At 33.0% G+C, this 24,112-nt stretch overlaps 3 protein-coding genes across 11 annotated transcripts in view; 1 reads left to right on the plus strand and 2 right to left on the minus strand.

Annotated features, from left to right (window-relative positions):
- The window catches only part of LOC127285401 (synaptotagmin-7), an 858,561-nt gene that overhangs the window by 816,825 nt on the left and 17,624 nt on the right, over window positions 1–24,112 (plus strand). For all 7 annotated transcript variants that reach the window (XM_051311398.1, XM_051311399.1, XM_051311396.1 and 4 more), the window contains one exon: window positions 19,876–20,088. In XM_051311398.1, coding sequence (XP_051167355.1) covers window positions 19,876–20,088 — 213 coding nt within the window. The remainder of the gene's footprint in view (window positions 1–19,875; window positions 20,089–24,112) is intronic.
- Window positions 1–24,112, minus strand: part of LOC127285399 (dynein axonemal intermediate chain 7-like) — a 236,925-nt gene that overhangs the window by 107,381 nt on the left and 105,432 nt on the right. The window lies entirely within an intron of this gene.
- Window positions 4,549–14,802, minus strand: LOC127285404 (uncharacterized). Its single transcript, XM_051311405.1, has 2 exons — window positions 14,324–14,802; window positions 4,549–6,186 (listed from the first exon to the last, which is right to left on the minus strand). The coding sequence occupies exon 2, from the start codon at window positions 6,095–6,097 to the stop codon at window positions 4,769–4,771; it is 1,329 nt and encodes a 442-aa protein (XP_051167362.1). The 5' UTR covers window positions 6,098–6,186; window positions 14,324–14,802; the 3' UTR covers window positions 4,549–4,768.

The following is a 24,112-nucleotide window of genomic DNA, read 5'->3' on the forward strand; positions in this document are numbered from 1 at the left end:
TACCCTATTGAAAATCCCCACATGGGAAACCACATGGTTTCCCATATAAATTGGGACAGGAATTGGCATAGGAAAATATCAAAAAAAGGTTCCTTATTTCCCATGTCATTTCCTTTGTCAAATCCCATGTCAAATATCATGTTAAATACCATGTTAAATACTAATTGAGATCCTTTATCATTTTTTTGAAAAATTTTCACATGTCAAACCCCATGTCATTTCCCAATTTAAAACTTTATCATTTTTTTGAATTGATATGGGATATGGGAAAATTTTATGAAAAAATAATAAAAGATTTCACATGGGAAATGACATGGGAAAATTTTTCGAATAAATGAAAGAGGATTTCACATGGGAAATGACATAGGAAATTTCAATATAGATGTTGATCGTCATTATAGTTTCATTGTTTCGCCACAAGATGGTGAAAATATTTTCTCTCACAGTTAAGATCAGTCTGGAATACTATAAAAGCTGAGAGTCTAAGGCAGATGTAAAGTAAACTTTTTTTTATTTTAAGATGAGTTGCAGTATTATTATTTGATATTTAATCAAATAATTATTTTTTTTTTTGTAAACTGACACCTGCATAAAGCAGCTAACTAAAAAATTCCCGAAAAAAATCCTATATCGTTTCCTATATGTAAATCCATGTGAAATCTTAGGTTGAAATTTCAAAATCTATATGAAATCTTATATGATTTCCTATGCTTAAATCTATGTGTTTTATCATTTGGAAGAATGCACATGAAATCGTATTCCATTTCCCATGTGGATTCCCATATGCTGTCTCATGTGGATTTTCATATGGTTTCCCATGTGGATTCCCATATGCTTTCCCATGTGGGTATTTTCGATAAGGCGAAAGAGGATTTGACATGGGAAAATTTTTCAAAAAAATGATAAAGGATTTCACATGGGAAATGACATAGGAAAATTTTTCAAATAAATGATAAAGGTTTTTACTTGGGAAATGACATTGGGTTTGACATGGGAAAATTTTTCAAAAAAATGATAAAGGATCTCAATTAGTATTTAACATGGTATTTAACATGATATTTGACATGGGATTTGACATAGGAAATGACATGGGAAATAAGGAACCTCGTTTTGATATTTTCCTATGCCAATTCCTGTCCCAATTTCCCATGGGGATTTATATTTGAAACCATATGGTTTCCCATATGGGGAATGGGGTTTTACATAGGATCCCATGTGGGGATTTTCAATAGGGTAATCTGCAATAAATATTTTTCATTATTTTCAGCATTATTTAATGTATATTTTTGTGTTAAATATCAATATTCTAATTTTTTATAAGTAGAATACTCTATTTTTAAATTTAGTATATTCTATTCTTCATTCAAGAATATTATCATTATTATAGCTCTCAAATGATTATACTGAATATAAGAATACCTTATACTCAATCACTAGGTGAATCCCCTCTAACATCTAGAATATATTCTTGGCACGTATTTTAGTGAAAGATATTCTTCAAGTTAGTGGGAAATACTTAATTTTAGAATATTGTTTTTTCGGTGTATGAATATTTACCCTTTTTTCACTCATTTCCTCTATTTTGTATTGAAACTCGAATAATGGGATATTTCATAAAAATCCAAATTTGAACCAAAAAACTACAAGCCTCGTATTGCACGACTTTTTCGACTTCTTCCAAAATTGAATTATTTAAAAACGTATTTATTTATTTATTAATAATAAACGAGCTAAAGCCCTTTCATACAAATGTATTCCTAATACTAAAATCTATTAAATACGACTTATATTTATATAAAAAATGTAATATAATTGCAAAATTAATTATTTTCAATAAAGTAATTCAAATTCTTCGAAAATCATACATAAGTAAAATAAAATTTCACCATAAAAATCAAATTTTTGGATATTGTCACTGGTTTTCGTTATCAGCGCATTAAAATACATAAAAGTACATATAATAAGAAAAAACAAAAAATATTTTTAAAAAATTCAAAAATTTTTGAAAAATTCCGAAAATATTGTAAAAATCGTTTGCCCATTATCGGGCTACACGGAAAAAATTTTGGTGCACCGGTTGTACTGGTCAGTTAAAAAATTTTTGTACTTTAAAAACGCAACGCAAACGCGACGCATCCCCATCTGCTTAGCATTGCGATGCGTCGCGTTTAGCTCCATTCTGGAGAGGGCCTTACAGCGCTTCTGACGCGCCAAATCAGGATAACAGTTGCCCGCAACCCATAGTACAACAGTTCTACCCTAGATTGCGCATCTGATGCACCAAAAATTTTTCCGTGTAGGCTTAAAAGTTTTTGTAAAAAGTAGTTTTTTTTAAATTTTGAAAAAAATCGATCAGTACGTGAAATGAGAAAAATGACTTTTTATCATTAAAACTGACATTAATTTATTTTTTTCTTGAATATACCATTTTTTATTTTTGGGACTAAATTTTTGTTTGGTAGTTTCGTAATTTTTTTAGCATGTACGTCTGTATGAGAGATAAATGATTTTATTTTACAACTATTGTAATTTTCATAAACTTATGGCTATTTTTTTATGTTAAAAATATTTTTTATTTATTGTTTTTATTTTTTTTAGACTTTGATCCTTCCCAAAAAAATAAACTTAACCCCATTAAAAACTATTAATATTTGAAAAAATTACTTTGGTTTTTGTTAGTGGTATATATATGTCCCACAGGTGTAAGAGGGTTAAAATAAGAAGTGCCTATCTGTAACAGAAGTTTAAACAAAATTCAAAAAAAGAAGCATTAACCTCAGTGAATTCAAGATAAAAGTACCTGTAGTTACCAAAATACCGAACTCTGAATAGTTAAAGATCACTTCAGAATTCTAGCACTGTTGGCGTTAGAGAAAATGTGGGTCAAGTAAAGGTTCTATTGTCGAACAGAAGACAAGTTGATCAGATACAAGAGTAGCAGCGATTTTACAACATAAACAGAGATTCGATGATACTTGACTTGTTGATCGCGGATGTTGCAACGACAACTTAGTTACCTTGGGTACAATTATGTAATTTCATTTTGACTTCAACATCGACATTGACTCCCACCCCCCGACTTTCACTTTCTCTTTGACTTTTATTGTTTTTAAAACTAATGTTTAAAATGTAAATGTTTAAAAACTGTTTATAAATCCGCAGTTATTTTTTTAAATAAAAATAACTAGATCTAAAACATTTGTTTACCAGAAGTTTTGGAGGTTGCTAATTGAAAACTTTAATCTTGTGGAAATTGTATAATTTTTAATCGTAATCAGCGACTCCAAAAACTCCCGAGCAATAAGTTTCAGGAGAATCTAAACGATTTTTAAATTTTTCTCTGCCATATTGGATACGCCATTTTGAATTTTTGAAAACTATCACCGGATTCGCAATCAGCGTCCCCAAAAACTATAAGAACCATTTTAGTTTTCTTCTTTTCATTTCTCAGTTTAGCCTGGGTGCGAAAGAGTAGATGATTTTAAGTTTTTAGAAGTTAGAAAATCTTTAATATAATAAACCATTTATGTTAAAAATTTTATAACCTTACCAAAAAATTGTAGAAAATAATTTTAAAAATCTGTAAAATTTCTAGTTTTCATGTTAACAAATGAAGGTGCATGCATTAGTGTTGTATACAGTGAGACGGAATAATTTATTATTACGAGAAATATATTAAAATTAAAATAAATGATCAAAGTTTAAAATTATTCCTCACCCAGCGCGACCGGGTTCAGAGTTGCTGGGGCTCTATTTGACAAAATAAAATAAAATAAAGATTTAATTGCACGCGGACGCCAGTTAATTTATTAATTAAAATTAACAAAAGACTTGATCACAGGGAGGGAAGTTGGTGAACCCAAATACAAAATATAAAAATAAAATATTAAGCGACTTCCAGGAATATTGAGTTTATTACAAGAAAATAAAATAAAAGGTACATTAATCACTTACTTGTGTGTGATCAAATATGATCAAATATCGACTCTTTCCAATTTTGTTCAACAATATATAATTTGGTTAATGTCGATCTTTAAATACAATATAATTCCAATATTCGATCGGTCAAACAACTCAATACAATTTCTTATAATTTAACAAACAAGGAGATATACTCCAGCACATTAGACGTACGGACAAAGAGTGAGGAACGGACCCGACGATTTTCGGTAATGCGCCAATATATTGAACTATTGGCGCTTAGATCGATGTAAGGTCACAGGGGCGAGTTATTGACCTTTTTTCCCCAACCCTTATCCTAGGATATTTGATCATTTATTTCTCAAAATAATGTCAAGAAATATTTTCCCGTCACATTCTCCCCCTTCGGACTTGACGTTAGTTTGAGAAAGAAAACTGAATCTGAAATAACTCAAACAATCTGTAAATAATATCATTAACAAAACATTTTATAAAATAAACAAATAAAATAATAAATAAAAGTGATTAATGTCTGAAAAGAAATAATTAGTTGTCATGTTTGATTCTAAATTTATTTCAAGAAAAGAAAAAAACAATTCCTGGAAGTTTCCTAATAATTGTTGTCGATTTTTAATTTTCTTTATTTATTGAAAAGAACTTACGTCGTAAATTACAATTATAGTATCAAAAATAAAACTTTCCTTTTAAGAAGGGTAAAACAAAGTAATACTATTTTTGCTTTGGTTCAGATCAATAAGTCATAAATGTAAATTAAGATAAGATCAAAGTTATTTAAAACAAAATTTGTACTCTCGTTTCGAGATCAGTCTTTGATCAGTCTATATGTCTAATTTTTGGGGTTCTTCTTGTACTTAGTTGGCACGATGACCTTGTATTCCTCTCCATCGGACAATTCAGGTCGAAGAGCCATCACCTCGTCAAGAGATTGATCAGCAAACTCGGTCGTCAATGATTGAACAGCTTGGCGACGTTTTTCCTCCGACAGATCTTTCTTTGAAGGTGTCATGTTGTTCGCTGGTTTTTCGATAAGAGAAAGAGCGTTCTCCCTGATCAAAAATGCCCTCACACGATTGACATAATCGTTTTGATTCGCAAAGTTTGCCTTGATCTTCCGGCGAAGCTGCTCCTCCGTATGCTCATTGATCAAATATTTATGATCAGATGGTATTGCCCAAGCTGGCAAGGTGACGTAGTTCAACCGAAGCCAGTCGACAAGTCCAGCGTAACGAATATTGCAATCCGGACATTCAGGACAATAGATGCACAGATCGTTAGAGCATCCTACGCATTTGTTTAGAGCCAACTCGTGCTCAACTCCATGAGGATATATGCAGTCAATGGTCTCGAATCCATCTGCTCCACAGATCAAGCAAAATCCAGGTCTCATCGGCATCTTGCACTCCGTGAAACGATGCTCGCGTGACCTGCAGTTCACGCACGCAGCAGTTCTTTGTTTGCCCGTCACAGAAACAAAGGTCTGAGTACCTCGATCAACTTTCTTAGCTTCCATCTTTTTAAGAAAGATCTCAGCTCTCTTCGTGATCAAATTTTTGAGCAGCTTTTCCGACAGCATCCTGCAGTCCACCATGTAAAGAGGCTGGAATTGATTTTCAGAATCAACCAAAGTCGGAACTCCCAATTCCTTCATGACATCCTGGAAAGTTGGAATGTCATTGATCGTATATGGCAAAGGTTCCACCTTTACCGAAGGAGCGATGACAGAATCAGTTCTATCGGTCATCCTCATCTGCTGACCATCCTTCCTCAGCATTGGCTTCACATCAGGAATGCGATTCCTCTTCTTATTTTCTGATCGAATATCAAATGGAGTCACCCTGACAGTATTTGTCAACTCGATCTTGGGTGGTTTCCGATTACGGAACTCGTTGATCAATTGTTGAGCATCCGCAGAAATCTCGTCAATGCGCCGCTCGCTCGTTGTACTTGACGAAGTTAAGTTCTCGTCAAAAAGCGAAGCATTGTCATCAAAGATCTGATCAATTTGGTCATCTTGACCCTTGAAGTCAGACACCTTCAAAGTCATTTCTCGCATCAGATCGTCCATCTGTTTTTTACAACGGACTAGTTTGTCCCATTGTTCTCCAAGATCACCTGCTTCTTCTGGATCAAAATTCGCAGCCATATCTCTGCTCATCCTTCCCTCAACAAGCAACCAATCAGACCTGAACTGTCCAAATTCGTGATGACCTCAGTCCTCCAGATGAATGCGCGCAGTTGATCGATCTACAAATAAATTTCATGACAATCGCAAACTTCGACGTGGTATTTTCAAATTAGAGACTGAATATTTGCCAACAACTTTACCATCTCTGTCTGACAGTTGGACTGTACCCGGACCATAAACTTTAGAAATAATAACTGGACCTACGTAACGGTGAGCCAACTTAGAGGAATAATTTTCAGCCTTATTGCTTAGCTTTTTGTTCGGATAATAAACCTCCATTCCCACCTCAAGTTCAACTGACAGTTTTCTATCGGCATTCGACTTGGCAAGCCGCTTTTCAGAATAATTCTGCAATTTACTTTCGACTTTATGACGTAACTCGTCGATTATTTTCATGCGATCAACCCAAGCCTTCGTCGCGTCATCAGCAATTTCGTCAGTACCCACCTCACAGTCGGTTGATTTTAATTCTCGTCTCGCGATAGCCTCATAACCATGATTCAAGAAAAATGGCGAAACGCGAGTACCAGTATGAGGTACGGTGTTACATGCAAATTGTACTTTAGACAAATTCTCGTCCCATTCTCTATGATCTTGATTTATATAAGCGGAAATTATAGGTTTTATCGTTCGATTTACTCGCTCTACCGGATTGCACTGAGGGTGAGCCAACGGGGTAGTGATATGCCTAACGCCTCTGGCCAATAAGTACGCTTTGACATCTTTATTTATAAATTCTTTCCCGTTATCTGTCACGATAGACTCCGGTATTCCCCAACGATCGAAAACGGTGTCAAGTATATTGACAACAATTTTTCCTGTTCGATGTCGGACCGCAAACAGTTCAATAAACTTTGTATATAAATCATGAACGACAATAATATCAGAATTTCCCTTTTTAGTTCGAGTTTGAGACACTATTGTGTCGATCGATAATTGAGCCCACGGTAACCGTAAGGATCGTGTAGTTAACCTAGCTTTAATAGGGTTTTGATTAAACTTTACCTTGATACATACTTCGCAATCTGAAACATAAGATTTGACATCTTGCGTCATGCCTGGCCAATAATAACTTTGACGAATTCTGTCAAGAGTTTTATGTGAGCCGAGATGACCTGCTTGAGGTAAATCATGATTCTCACGAAGTACTGTCAATATATTTGAAGGCTTTACTACTTTCTTCCAAGGATTCTCATCATCGATCACAGCCTTTTCGAAATCTGGACGAAAATAGAACAATTCGTTATTTTCAATTTTCCAATCATCAAATCGACTGGGATGATTCTTTACTAAGTCAAATTTGGTTTCATACCAATTCTGATCGCAAATCGAAGCTAATTGAATTCGACCCTGTACAGCATCTTCTACAACTTTTTCCCAACCAGACGGATCTACATCTATATCAAACATACGCGAGAGAGCATCTGGCGCCTCATTTAAAGTACCCTTACGATGTTCAACAGTCATATCATGCTGATATAAATAAATTGCCCATCTAGCTAGACGACCTACAGGATTCTTGAGCCCATGCAACCATTGCAAAGCCTGGTGATCTGTGATGACGGTAAATGGCATGCCTTCCAAATAACACCTAAGCTTCTCAACAGCCCAAACAACTGCTAAGCATTCTTTTTCCGTAGTCGTATAGTGAAGTTCCGCACCTCTTAATGGACGACTCAAAACCTCGATCAATATTTCCCTTCCAGAATCAGGATCCTTCTGAACAAGGATCGCACCTAGACCAAAATCACTAGCATCAGTATATAAAATAAACGGCTGTCCCGGTAGAGGAACATAAAGACGAGGAGCATTAATCAGAGCCTTCTTTACTTCGTCAAAAGATTTTTGTTCAACTTCTGTCCATTTCCATGGAACTTTGACGCTAGTAAGCTTATTTAATGGACCCTGTATCCTAGCGATATTCCTTAAATGCCTGTGATACCAATTAACTAAACCGTTAAACTGACGCAACTTAGTCCTATCTGTTGGAACAGGAAAATCAATAATTGGTTCTACCTTCTCGGGATTGGGTCTCATTCCCAACTCGTCAACAATATATCCGAGAAACTTAACTTCTTTGCAGGCAAAACCGCTTTTCTCTCGATTGATTTGCAATTTAGCCTCGCGAAAAACATCAAAGACAAGAGACAAAATTTCGAGATGATCGTCGAAAGTCTCAGTCACAATGATCCAATCGTCAAGATAGGTAAATACCTGATCAACCCACTTATTCGGGAGTTTCCTTTCCACAAGAAGATCACGAAAACGCCTTTTCAATGTGTCCATCAATTTTTGAAAGGTTGATGGGGCTCCTGTGAGTCCATACGGCATTCTATTCCATTCTAATAACCCCTTCCCTTCAACGACAAAAGCAGTATACTTTCGACTATCTTCATTCATAGGGATTTGATGAAAAGCCTCACTCATGTCAATAGTCGAGATAAATTTAGCTTGATGTAATTGCGAAAGGATTGATCTCATATTATGCAAAGGATAAGCTGGCTTTTTGGTTTTACGATTGAGGGGTTGATAATTAATACAAAACCTCAATCCGCCATTGGCTTTCGGAGCAACGACTGGCGAAAAGGCCCAATCACTATTACTCCATCTTATATACCCTTTTTCTAACAAACGATCAACTTCCTGTTCTAAATACTTCCGAACGATCTCACTTCTTCGATAGGGTTTTTGACGATGTGGAATACTATCTTCCAATTCAATTACGTGTTCAACCAAATCAGTCAAACCAGTACTCTCTCTATCAAATTTTATAAATTCCTCATCAAGAAAATTCTTCAATCTCCCTGATTCATCTGTCGAAAGACTCTGAAGAAAACTAGAACCTGTGCGACGATGCGATAATGAATAGACATGTTTACCACCTGCTAAACTCCAACTCCTGTCAAAAGGATCAAGTTTGACTTTGAAATTCAACCAAAAGTCCATTCCAAGAATCAAATCACTTGATAACCCCGGCAAGATACTGAACCACTGAGGTCCATAAACATCGCCTATGTCAATCACAAATAATGTCCCACCTTTAGTTTTGACCACCGATCTATCACCTAACCTAACTCCCTTCTCAGAAGAAGAATCAGGAGTCAAGTCCTGTACCTGATAATGCTTCACGCGATTATAAGCTGTTTCGCTCAGAAATGATCTCTCACTACCACTGTCTATAATACCCAAAATCTTTTCCCCAAAAATGGAAACCGTAACCGGGATCCTGACAGTTTTTACCGGTTCTGAAAGAGAATCGCAAGGGCAATATACCCTCCTCTGGGCAAGACGATGCACCACGTGAGACGGCAATCCGAAAGGTTTCCAATTCCTTATCGCCTCGTGATCAATTTCGTTCGAAGGTGCGCCCTCTTCTAATTGATCACAATAAATAGTTGACAGATTTATGGAATTCTCAATTTCATTTTCTAACTCTTCGCAAACCAAGTCATCAAACTCATTCTCTGACTCAGAAGAACTAACCGAGTCACTATCAAACAAACTAAGTTTAATCACGGCTTGACGTGAGGTATCAAGCCGAGAGACTATGTCATCTGATCCTCTAGTCAATTCAACGCTCGTCGAAAAACAACAAGTCTTATCAAGATCCTTGGTCTGACCTATATTAGATGAAGAATTAAAATTCTTATCCTCCTCAAGTACGCCCTTTGGTTCAATAATTGGAGGTTCAACTACTGAGGGCTTTTGTCGTTTCCCTGATTATCGGGACAATCTACATTGGAATGACCTGTTTTTCGACAAAGACAGCAAACCAGTTGTGGTTTGGTTTTACAATAGGGGACTGTGTGACCTGTTTGACCACAATTTTGACAGAAAAACCTACTTTTATCCAATGGTTTAGAAGGTTCCCTACTATCACGCGATAATTGATCTTGTGTATTTGTCTTAGTCGAATGACTTGACTTTTCAAATTTCTTTAAATTCTGATCAAGTTTTTGTCGATTAATGGATTGGGTATTCCGTAACCCAGACTTGCTCTTTGAGCGATCGGATTCCCTACCATAAACAGCATTTAAACCAACTTCTTGATCACTATCAGAATGATCTTCAGAAGCATCAGTTGACTGTTCATTGTCAGAATCACTTTCGTCTCGAACAGCACACAAGTCCGACCTAGGTTTCGATCTAATTTTCTGCACGTCTGCTGAGCGATTGTAAATATAATTACGCTCATTGACATAGTGCAAGAATTCCCGATAATTCTTTAATGACAAATTCAAAATTTCAAATGTTAAACGAGGGTTAAATTTAGACAAGATCTGTTTTAACTGTTCCCTAAATCCTGGGGGATATTGCATTCTCTCAAAAACAAGACGCGCTTTACATGCAAACTCGGCTAAACTCTCTCCCTAAATCCTGGGGGATATTGCATTCTCTCAAAAACAAGACGCGCTTTACATGCAAACTCGGCTAAACTCTCTCCCTTGTCGACTTTTAAATCGCGAACCTCGAGAAGGAGATCGGCGTCATCCTTTTTGACGCCCCACTCAAAGCGAAACGCACGAGCAAAATCTTTCCATGAACGCCAATTTTTCTTGTTTACGAGGTACCAAGATCTGTACGATCCTTCAAATATTTTTGAAAGACAGGGGACAAACAGATTCCGATCTATTCCACTCGTACTCAGATAGTCTTTGAGGATTAGCAAGAACTGCTCTGGGTCTTTTTCTGTTTTTGGAAAAGAAATTTTCCATGAATTGACAATTCGACCGATTTGAATAGCGTTCGAATTCTCCGCACGAGGCTGCGGATGTAAGGAATTCAAACCATCCCGCGGTCTACTTGACAAATGACCTACAGATCTTGATTGATCAATTGACGAAAAACGATTTCGTACTTGTTGATCATCCTCACTAAAATCACTATCATTCCATGAAAATAATGAACCTACCCTACGGGCATTAGGTCCTATCGAATCACGATCTACTGTGTTTTCTCTATCACGGGACGGATTCAAATCACGTGGGTAACCGAAATTAAAATTGCCACCACCGACCCGCATGACATCACCCTGAGAAGATGTTAACATTTGTCGGTACTGTTCCTCAGTCACGTAAACTTCTTCGTCTATAAGTGTCCCGTCGGCCAGAGGTTTGCCGATTGTTATTTTTATTAATCGCGGAGGAACGATATTATTATTATTTATTCCTGCACGTAGGGGAATATTTCGACCGTTATTAATTTCATTGCCCGCTGGTTGTGGAATCTCATTCGAAAAACCAGGATCGCTATTGAAACGAACGCGTCTAGACTCATCCCCGACTTGAGTTTCATGAGGATACAAAGTTCCATTCTCGCGATTTGGACCAATATTTTGATCATCGAAAACCTCAGGAGTAACTGGAGGTTTATTTTGACGCGTATCTAACTCATTCAATTCTTCATCGGAAGAAATGGATTGCTGATTTGTTCGCGTCCCTCCCCCTTCAGAGCGTAAGTTACCCTGATTAGTTGCGAGATCAATTACGGTGTTACATTTGACAGTTAACGTATCTAAAGCCTGTTCCAATGCATCCATTCTTCGATGCATGGTTGACGTAATATACAACGGTGGCGTTTTACCCCTTCCCCTTCCAATGGACGAATGCATCGAAAAACCGTGAAAACTCCCTACACTATTCTGCGATGACGGTCTTGAAGTTCCCGGATTTTGATCAAATTGATCTCCCGAATTTATCGCGCCTGCGTTTGTAAGGGTCTCCAAAGGAGGATTTTCAATTTCCCGATTTGACGAATGTCCACTTGAAACTTGTTCAGTTGATCTTAAATTATCAGTTGTATTATTTTGTTCCCTTAACAACTGATTTCTATTTGGATTTCGTTTTGGGGGGGAAATAAACATTGACGTCATTGTAAGCAAAATTTACGTTATGCCAAGTCGATAACCGAATAAAAAAAAATTTCTTATTGATAAATAAATAAAAGCTTAGAAAAAAAAATTGCTTTTATTAAAAAAAATTTTTAATAATAAAAATTTTTAAAGACAAGTCCCACAAAAGTTCGAGGTATATTATCCGATCCTTTTAAAATAATAAACAAAAAAAAAATTGTTGTTCAATAATAAATATTCGACAATACACTCAAAACAATAAAATAGAACTTTGCCTTAATAATAATTGTTAAGTTCAAAAAAAATCAATAACTTGACAATTTAAAAAAAATTTTATAAGTTATAAACAACAATTAATGAAAACAAGTCAAATAAATTATAAATTAATATATAAATAAAAAAATTAAATATTCTCTCTCAACAATTAGTCTGTGAGCAAGAGCAAGATCTTGTACTGTCAAAACAAAAATGAGGAGAACTAAATACCAAAAAAAAATTTTAAGTTATAATATTTTTTAAAAAAAAATTTTAAGTTATAATATTTTTAAAAAAAAAATTTTAAGTTATAATATTTTTAAAAAAAATTTATTATAACAATTCTTCAAGCAATCGACAAAACTATTAACAAGAGCAAGATCTTGAATTAATAGTACCGACCGCGAGAGAAAAAAAATCTTTCAAATTTATTAAAAAGATTACTTGACAGCAGAGCAAGATCTTATTGACAAGTAAAATACTTTGATCAAAATATACGTATGTTGAGCAGAAGATATACTTTGCGGAACACACAAAAAAAATTTTAATACAAGCAATTTATCTTGATCAAAATACCTATATGTAAAGCAGAAGATATACTTTGCAAAACATAAAACAATGGCAATATTCAAAAAAAACTAACAAACATCGACAAGAGCAAGATCTTGAATCGGCAAAGTTCTATTGAATATTACGCTTAAAATTTTCAAAGGCCGATTTACGATCAACGCAAAATTTCGACACTTTGACAATACAAAAAAAATTTCAAAGCAACAATGGCAACATTCAAAAAACTAACAAACATCGACAAGAGCAAGATCTTGAATCGGCATAGTTCTATTGAATGTTACACTTAAAACTTTCAAAAAGCTGGCCCACGATCAACGTGAAATTTCCAACAATTTAAACAAACACAAAAAATATTTCAAAAAGTTAGTTCGCGATCGACGCAGAAATTCTAACAATTTTGACAAAAAATTTTCCAATAATATTGTCGACAATAGCAAGATATTGTATCGACAAAATTTGGACAAAAACAAAAAAAATTTTACAAGACAAAAATTTTCATCAAATTTAATTATTTTCTTGATGTAACAAGATACGATCACGAAAACAAAAATACAAAACTTTATTCAACGAAAATTTTGTCAAATCAAAATTATTATTTCGACAGAGCAAGATCTAATCGAAACAAAACAAATAAAATATGACTCTTTGTCCAACACTTTAAAATATACGTCACAATAATAAAATTTCAAAAAAAAAAATTTTCACGAAATTTTTGTCAATTCACAAAAAAAAATAAAATTTCGTTATAAACAATTATAAAAAAAAATATTCAAAATTTCTAGAAAGTAGACTTTCAAAAAAAAAAAAAATTTTGACAAAATTATCAATTTGTTCAATATATTATTCAGTCCAACTGTCAACAGAATTACGAACTAAACACAAATAAATATTTCAACAATTCAAAATATAATTCACACAAAATATAAAATTAAAATCAAAATTGACGAAAAAAAATTATTAAAATAAATCGTCGTTATTCCCAGTATGTCGCTGTGTACATAAGGCAAGTTTAGACCTGAGTCTGTCAAGGTCGCTCACACAAAAGAAATGTAAACACTCTGATCGCTTCCCGTTCAAACTCGCACTTTCTAATTTTCAAAATTTTTCACACAAATAAATTATAATTTTACTTTTCACACTTTAAGATAAAATTATTGGCAAAATTTACAATAAAAAAATCCAACGTCGCCCCACGTTGGGCGCCAAATGAGACGGAATAATTTATTATTACGAGAAATATATTAAAATTAAAATAAATGATCAAAGTTTAAAATTATTCCTCACCCAGCGCGACCGGGTTCAGAGTTGCTGGGGCTCTATTTGACAAAATAAAATAAAATAAAGATTTAATTGCACGCGGACGCCAGTTAATTTATTAATTAAAATTAACAAAAGACTTGATCACAGGGAGGGAAGTTGGTGAACCCAAATACAAAATATAAAAATAAAATATTAAGCGACTTCCAGGAATATTGAGTTTATTACAAGAAAATAAAATAAAAGGTACATTAATCACTTACTTGTGTGTGATCAAATATGATCAAATATCGACTCTTTCCAATTTTGTTCAACAATATATAATTTGGTTAATGTCGATCTTTAAATACAATATAATTCCAATATTCGATCGGTCAAACAACTCAATACAATTTCTTATAATTTAACAAACAAGGAGATATACTCCAGCACATTAGACGTACGGACAAAGAGTGAGGAACGGACCCGACGATTTTCGGTAATGCGCCAATATATTGAACTATTGGCGCTTAGATCGATGTAAGGTCACAGGGGCGAGTTATTGACCTTTTTTCCCCAACCCTTATCCTAGGATATTTGATCATTTATTTCTCAAAATAATGTCAAGAAATATTTTCCCGTCACAACAGATACATTATTTTTCTAGTGTGTGCAACACCCTACTAAGAAATTATCAGAGTTCACTACTGGCGCAGTACTGGTACCAATATCGCGCCACTACTGGTAATACTGGCGTTGTACTTCCCCAGTAGTTAATTTTTGATAGGGCAGTAATAAACAAAAGTATCTCTCTAAAGTCTGAATATGTTCAATATAAAAAATCTCGTTTTGGAGTCTTTATTTTTTGTAGAGAAGGTTCCACACGAATATCTTTAATAAGTGAGGTCGTGTTAAAAGATTGTTAATAAAAATTACAGGTATAATTAATTTGAATAGTTTCGATATTTCCAGGTGCTTCTTATTGTTGGGCACATTTATTCTGTTTGAGATTCTGTTATCATTTATTCCATCTCGCCTGGTCTGAGAACGTTTTGTTCATTTCACTGGTCCACCAAGGTAAGAGGTCAAGAGTGTTGACCTTCCTTGTATCGATTATTATATTCTCTTTGTCTACAGTCATCTATAACATACCATGATTTTGTTACAGTTCTTTTTCTAATATTTTCATTCTGCTGATTGGGGGTGTAATTATTTCACTTTTGTAATTGTTGATAATTTCTATTTCGAGTATTTATATAATTTTTTCAATTTTGAAATTATTGATTTCGAAAAATTATTTTGAGGTTGACTAGAAAATAGTAGTTTCTATAAGAATTCTCATTGTCACTTATAGGCAAAGGAAGTATTTCCTCTTTTTGGAAAGTTGACTGACTTTTCTCGATCTTCAGGAGATGCAGGGCGCTCATACCTATGTTGTGTTAAGAATTGATTTTTTTGACGACCTACGACAAGTGCGTGCACTGTGTCCTTTTAAATGACAAATTTAAAATATGACAATTTTTTTAGTAAACGTAATGATTAATATGTTAGCCAATTGTATATAAACAATTTTCTAACCCAAAGTACTTCATACAGAACTCGTTGGATGCGGAATTACGTCAGCTTTTATTTAGTAACTTCAGAATTACGATACCTTTATTCGTTTATAAAATATATAAATTTTTATTGACATTAATTAATTAATTAACTAATATCTCGAAAATAACAAAAAAGGACATCTCAATATTTTTTGAGCTAAAAATGCACATTTTTAACTTTCAAAAAAAAATAAATAAGTTTAAAAAAAAGACCGAACTTAAAAAAAAGTAAAAGAAATTGTTGATTTTCTGTAAAAGGGGTCAAATTTTGAATTTTTTTTTTACCAATCGAAAGAGCACAAAAAAACATTTGGAAAACATATGTCAAAATTTTTTTTATCTACTTATATAATATTTACAATTTTTAGTTCATTAATGAACTATTAAGGTTAATAAAAAATTATATATTTTATAAACGAATAAAGGTATTGTAATTCTGACGTTACTAAATGAAAGCTGACGTAATTCCGCATCCAACGAGCCCTTACAAGTCTTCAAAAATTCACTGTTTAAATTTTTCAAAAAAATTCAACCCTCTCCGACAGTTTTTGAAAAAACCTAACAATATTTCGTGGTTAAATTACTCACCCCTAGGGCTAAACTATGTGCAAGTTACAGCCCGATCCGATCAACTTTTTTTTTCACTTAGGTCGATACAGGAATTTTACTCCATATATAATATATATTCAATAACTCGGGAAAACTTTCAGATTAATTTTTATTTGTAAAAATTGGAAATGTGTTTTTAAAAAAAAAGAAATAATCATACACTTAATGCACGAACATTTTTCGAAAAAAGTTGGTGTATTTTTGCTATTCAATAGTTGTGCCTCTTTAACAATTTAACGCAAAGAAAATTATAATTAAAATTGATTGCAACCAATTTTAGAAGATCTTGTTATGCGTTTTGCAGAAAAACTATGTTGATTAAAAATCTTTTTTTAAATAATTTTTTTTTCTTTCAGCTCAAACAAAAATCACAATTTTTGTCTAATTTTAATAAACAAGAGGTTATTTTATTTAATAAGACATTTTCTACAATCGCTTATATTTTTATACATATTGTTAAAAGTAAGTTGTTAAAAAATTATAAATAATTGAAATTTTATTTAGTAAATAATTTTTTTTACAACTTATTTTTGACAATATTAAAATATATAAGCAATTGTAGAGTAGGTTTCACTGTATAAAATAAGCGCTTGTTTATTAAGACAATAATTGTGATTTTTAGAGTTTCGTGGCCCAGAGCCGAAAGCTTTATAGTTTCGGTCTGGCGTCCGTCCGTCGTACACTCGAATGGTAGCCATGGTAACAGATACCATAGCAATCATCCATCCATCCATCAATCCATCCGTCCATCCATGGATGGATCCATGCTATGGAAGCAACCACTTTCATAGTAACCATTTCCATAGCAACCGTTACCATGGTAGTAAACGTTACCTCAGCAGGCCCCAAACCCTCCATCGTTTCGCTTTGGCGGTACAAACCCGAAGTCAATATTAACGTTTATATATGGAAAACTCCAATGTCGTTAAGTAATTTGTTGCTTGGAGGAAAACTTGTTTATAGAAATTAATTTATGAATAACTTTTCAAAAATTTAATGCAAAAAATTATAAAATTAAAACTTACTATATTATTTGTAATTTAAAGGTTAAAATCTTGTTTTTAAAACTGTTTGTATCCCTCGATTTTTTTCAAAAAATTTTCAAAAAAACTACTTCCTTTTAAAAAAATTTTAAGCCTAGTTCGATCGTGGGGAAACAATTTTTTCAATATTTTTAAAAATTTAGTGACAATACCCAAAAATTTGATTTTTATGATGAAAACCATAAAAAAAGTTTAAAAATTTATGATTTTTTTTCGTTTTTTGGGTAAAATATGAAAAATTAAAAAAAAGGATGAGTCATAATAAATGTATTTTGATGCACTGATTACGAAAATCATAATGACAATACCTAAAAATTTAATTTCTATGTAAAAACCATAATTTTTTGGGTATTGTCACTACATTTTTGAAAATATTGAAAAAATTGTAATATCCTATACTATGTTGGTAAATCATGTATAAATGAATACTGGGTCCCCAAAATGATTAGTACTCCTAATTAAGATCGATGAAATAAAAAACTTTTGAAAAATAGACAAACCATACAGAAAACTGACATAGTTGGTCCGGAGTCTGGAAGCTAAAAGAATCTGTAGATCTCAGAGTACTAAACTCGGAGTAATTAAAGATAACATCAACAATTCCAGCGTAGAGAGAAATAGAGATAATATGGGTTAAGTAGAAGTCACATTAACGAACACAAGACAGATTGATCAGATACAAGGGTTCAGACGATTTTACACCAAGATAAATAGATGTTACAATTATAGTTGATGTGTTGAGAGGGGAGTTTTTAAAACCAACAGCGAGTTTAAAACTTGTTGATCAGAAACTCCGACACTTTGTTGGCAAATGATATCAAATCAGTGAGTGTATTTCAATAATTCTGTCTTACTTCATATTATTTAAATTTAAATCGCGCGTATCATTTTTAAACGCGTGCATTTAGGACTGACTAAAGGGACAAGTTGAGTGGATAGAAATGCCTACATTCTATAAACAATACTGCCCTAAGAGGCCGTCCATAAACTATGTTACCTACTTTAGAGAGGGAAGGGGTCAAAAAGTCTAAAAAATACATTTAATGATAACGTGGGGGGAGAGGGGCTAAAAAGAATGAAAAATTGGTAACGTAGTTTATGGACGGCCCCTAACGAAACTTTCAGATTAAGTATTATTCAAATTTTGATCCTTCTGTATCCAGACATTTCATTCTGAATCAATTCAAAACTAAATTTTAGTAATTTTAATTCAGCTTCGAAATGAAATAAATTTTTGCAACAATTTTGGAATGCCTCGGAATAATACTTATCAAAACTGATTAAATCGTTAGCCCCAAGTCGAATGCACGCAACGTTCAGAAACATTTTGGAAAGTACGTAACTTCCACAGCGGCCGTTTTGGAAATCACGTAACTTTGTGGTGCAGAGCAGAATAAACGTTTGGAACTCACTTATGTTGGTTTTTTGTGTTTTTGTAAAATACAAATTACAATATTTCTGCTCGGAACATAACATAGGATGCTTGTAGATTAAATAATTGAGATTTTATTGAACATTGCCTTACACTTTTTATTGCTATGTTTCGAGCAGAAATATTGTAATTTTTATTTTGCAAAAACACAAAAAACCAACATAAGCGAGTTCCAAACGTTTCTCAGAGTTACGTACATTCTGCTCTGCACCACAAAGTTACGTGATTTCCAAAACGGCTGTGGAAGTTGCGTATACTTTCCAAAATGTCTCTGAAAGTTGCGTGCATTCGACTTGAGGCTAACGAAATGTAAGTCCAAAACTTTCGTTATGATGCACAAATAGTCACACCCTGCTTGAAGGGTTGAAGCATATGATTTGGCTGAGAAGTCATTTGAAAGGGCACGAATTAAACTTTAATTTCTGATAATAGAGAAATTTTTATCACGCCAGGATTTTGCCCACGATTTTTAAAGAAGTGCCAAAAATGCTGATTTTAAGGGTTTCACCCCATTTTTCTAAAAAAAGTTGACTTGATGGAGCATTTTGAACGCCAGATTCGTGTTCAGCGCAAAATTTCCCTTTAGAAACACCTAGTCGAACTCATTATGACGAAAAAAAGTTTGAATTTGCAGCAGGCTTGTGGAATAATTTAAGTTTAAATTTATTAAAAACTTAAAAATATTAAATAATCAAAAATAAACATTTTTTAATCATTAACGAAACCCCAGGTGAGCGAGTGTAAGTCACACTTGACAAAATTTTTGATTGTTAAATTTTAATAAGAATTGAAATTGTTTTACTGAAACAAGAGTAAAGGAAAAAAATATTTTCACTGATCTCGCATTACAGAAACTAGTATTTAAAGTAATTTTCTCCAATAAAGTAAATTAAAAATTAATTTAAAGCTCATTTACATGGAATTTTAATTTAGAAACAATTATTTTTATTTAGAAAAGCAAAAGTGTGTATGTGTAAGTTGGCGTTTAATTAAGGTAAATCGAAATCATGTTAATTACACGCCAACTTTATATAGTCGAATAAGTCTGGGGTAATTAAAATCAAATCAAAAGTTCTTATGTCCTTTAATTTATGCAAGTTTAAAAGAAACATTTTGTCATAGTTTCTAAAGTTTTCTGATTGACTTATTTTCAGATCCATATGTAAAAGTGTGGCTGTACGTTGCTGAGAAGAAAATAGAAAAGAAGAAAACGCCAATATTTAAGTGCACGTTGAATCCTGTTTTCAACGAGACGTTTAACTTTGATCTCACATGGGATAAATTTAGAGATTGTTACCTAGACGTTATGGTTATGGATTTTGACAACATTGGTCGGAACGAGCTCATAGGCCACATCATATTAGGAGGTACGTTCAAAAATAATTAATTCATTTTCGATCCGAACTCTCTTGCAAATTTCATACATATTTCAGATACAATTACAAATTTTGCTATTAATGAACTTTCGGCCAAATACAATTTTTTATGTTTAAAATTTATTATAGAAAATAATTTAGAAAATTATAAATTATTTTCTAAAATATATTCTCATTCTTTCAATCAATTAAATTCTTTTTACAGTTGACTTATACATAAAATATTCACAATTTGTTTAATATTTATTTTGTATTAGTTGTCAGGACTGCAATGATTTTAATCAAGGAGTCATTTATATTTAAATAATGATTTAAATCAAATATTTTTTAAAATATTGGTTGAAATAATAATTATTTGATACAAATATAAATTTATTTGATAATAGTCAAGTAACCAATTATTTGAATCAAATAAATTATTTTTTTCTCTGTAAAATTCATCTTTTAACCTATTGACGAATACACTACTAATATTTTATCAAACAAGTTATTTAAAGTATTTATTAAAAAAATCTTTTCAAAACTAGGGTAAATGTACTAATATACGGCGCGATTCGAGTCAACATACCTCTGAAATAGAAAATTCGACATTTCTATTGTATATAGTCAATTAAAGACTTATTAAACTAAAAGCTTATGTTATTTAGATATTAAAAAGAAATTTTAACTTTATAAAAATCGATTATTTAAACGAATATGAGAAATTAAAACTAATACCGTAATTTTCTATTACGGCGCGTTTATATCAGTTTTGGTGCATCAATTTCAGTGACAAAAATTACGTGTATTTTGAAGATACTTTGCCCGCCGTAATTGAAGCCAATGGAAATCTTAAAAATGTTTCAATTACGGCGAGGGAAAAAATTTGATCTCAAATAATTAAATTAATAATTGTTTAAATGTGCATCTTTATAAGTAATTGTATCAAAAAAAGATTAAAATAATTTTTTTAAATCATTTTGCAACAGTTAAATTAAATATAATAGTAATAATAATTTTTTTATCTACGCGCCGTAATTGGTACACTCACCCTATCTTTACCATTTAAAAAAGTTTCGATTAATTTATTGGAGAAATTTTACTATAAATTATGACAAAATTATTGACTTTTCTAAAGCCTAAACATTATTTATTTATTTTATAATTTTAGTTAAAAATTTTTATGTAATTTCTGAAAATATTCTAAATATAAAGTTATACTTATTTAAACTTTATTACGAAATTATTAACTATTTTAAAAAATCAACAATTTTAAAAAACATGAATCGTTGGACTACCAAAAAACCAATTCAAAAGATATTTCAATGTTATAACTAAAAAAAGAAACTAAAATTTAACACACATAAATAACACAAGTAAATAAATTATATATATTTGAAGAATTATAAACTTTAGCTCATATTTTAATAAATGAAAACACTTTTTATTACCAAAATTTTACTAATTATAATAATGCATAAAATTAAATCACAAAAATATGAATTAAAAAAAAATATTCAAAATTAATATTCATTTTTTGACAAAATATTTATACCTATTTTTTACGTATTTTTAAGTGCATATGTCGAGACTAGGGGTTCGGGGGGCAAAGCCCCCCTCTTCGTTTGTAGCAGAATCAAACTAAATGATATTTAAATGCTTTTACTAAAGAAACTAGAATTTAACATATAGAACCTATAATTGGTCAATAAATAATTATTTAAATATATTTAAAATATCTGCTTTTATGTAAATAAGTGAAAACAATAATTATTATCAAAAATTTATTATTTGAAATACGCAAAAATAGATGACAACCAACTTAAGTTGTCAATAATCTCACAACAAAATATTTATATTTCTTACGTATTTAAAATGTACATTTTTATATATACGTACATTTCACAGAACATAACTTTTCTCTTTTTTATATCACAAAGTTAAAAATACTGTGTCTGTATTTATGACATAAATTTTCATTTAAAATTGTTTAAACATTAACAAAAAATATTCTCGATCATTTAGATTTTTTTTTTAATTATACACTTTTATGAACACTATTTACCGTGCAATTGTGTAAATTATAAATACAATTAGCGTTTCTCTGGTGGTTTAAAGCATTGTTTTCAATTTTCATAATTGTTTATTAGTGACGAAATATCTTTTTCCCCTGAAGTTGAACTAAGAACTGAAGCTGAGTGAAATCTCGGTGTATTATCAGAATTAACTGCCCTACTGAAAATCTCTGTATAAGATCTTGTACAACTTCCTGTACAGGATCAGCAACTGAACTTGTACAAGTTCTGACCAGTTCCTGTACAGGAAAATGCATACGAATTTGTAACAAGTTCATGTGTGAGATCTTGTACAAGATCTGGTGCAAGATCTTGTACAAGAAAGATGCTTGCACAAGAAAATGTTCATGTACAATTTCATGTATAAGTACTTGTACATGAACACGTCCATGTTCTTGCACATGTTAATTCATGTTTTCCTTTACTAAAAATTAAAAACTTCAAAGGCTTACTTTAACCTTTACAGCTGCGCAATAGTTTTTAGCATGCATGAGTTACGAATCTTAGTGGTTAAAAATTATCAAAATCTCAAATTTTATTAAAAAAAAAATTTTACAACTATTTCATGTGCAAGAACATGAACGTGTTCATGTACAAGTACTTATACATAAAATTGTACAAGATCATGAACGTGTTCATGTACAAGTACTTATACATAAAATTGTACAAGATCATGTACATTTTCTTGTACAAGATCTTGCACCAGATCTTGTACAAGATCTCACACATGAACTTGTTCCAAATTCGTATGCATTTTCCTGTACAGGAACTGGTCAGAACTTGTACAAGTTCAGTTGCTGATCCTGTACAGGTAATTGTACAAGATTTTATACAGGGATTTTCAGTAGGGTGACGCAGGTGTTTTGGCAGGTCTTTCTACTTCAATAGCCTCTGTGATTTTAGAAAATGTCCTTTTTTTATTCGAAATTGATTCTCCAAGATATCCTTCAGCTACTGATGTTGATTTCCAATGGCCATGTCTCTTTAATTCTGTGATATCGGCGCAAGCGTCAATGAGCAAGGTGGCAGAAGTTCGGCGGAAGCTGTGGCCTGAGTAAGAGTCAGGATTCTCCTTTTTTAAAAAAGCAGTAATTTTTTTTGGCATGATTCCTATTTTATTAATTCCAATCGCTTGACTGGTACGGCGTCAAACAAGGCGATCGAATGTGCGGCTAATTTAGCACGGGTGATGCCAAATGTTGGAGGCCCCCGTGAGAAGAAAAGGAGACTGGTGGCGAGTGTCGCCCACGCTAAGCTGCTTTACGCAGCGCCAGCGTGGGCCCCCTCCCTGAGAACAAACAGATGTTCAACCATCTGTAAAGATGCTGTCCGCGCAGAGATGCATTACTTCACGTATTGCCTCTGCTTATCGGACAGTATCTACGAGCGCTGTGCAGGTCCTTGCAAGTGTCCCGCCAGCAGATCTTTTGGCGCTTGAGAGGGAGGAAATTATCCTCCTTCTCAAAGAGGCGAATTCCTCTGAAGAGGAAGATCGACCCAGCAAGGACCGCATCCGCTTCGAAGCGAGGCACAGGCTCGTCGAAAAATGGCAACAAAGATGGGACGGGGAGGTAAAAGGTCGATGGACTTATCGCCTTATACCGACACTTGCCACTTGGTTAAGTAGGAGCCATGGAGAGGTCTCCTACTACTTGACACAAGCGCTGACAGGTCACGGATGTTTTAATTCGTACCTGCAGCGCTTTAAAAAGAGAGAGAGTGAGGAGTGTGCTTACTGCCAGTTCCCTGTGGACAACGCAGAGCACACCCTCTTTGCCTGCAGTCAATGGGACTTGGAAAGGCAGGCCATGTTTACCGGTGTAAACGCGACAGTTACACCGGAGAACATGGTAGCGCTGATGATCCAGTCCCAGGAAAACTGGCGGCTCATCGAGACCTTTATCATCTCTGTTATGATGAGAAAGGATCTCGATGGCCGCAGATAGGCGAAATTGACAGTA

This window comes from Leptopilina boulardi, unplaced genomic scaffold (genome assembly GCF_019393585.1).
Source record: "Leptopilina boulardi isolate dan_hultmark-lab unplaced genomic scaffold, ZJU_Lbou_2.1 LbouV2_332, whole genome shotgun sequence".
NCBI classification, from domain to species: domain Eukaryota; kingdom Metazoa; phylum Arthropoda; class Insecta; order Hymenoptera; family Figitidae; genus Leptopilina; species Leptopilina boulardi.

Bases quoted from the DNA above. Each gene is read 5' to 3' on its own strand.
- LOC127285404 (XM_051311405.1), bottom strand. From the start codon at position 6,097: ATGAGCAGAGATATGGCTGCGAATTTTGATCCAGAAGAAGCAGGTGAT.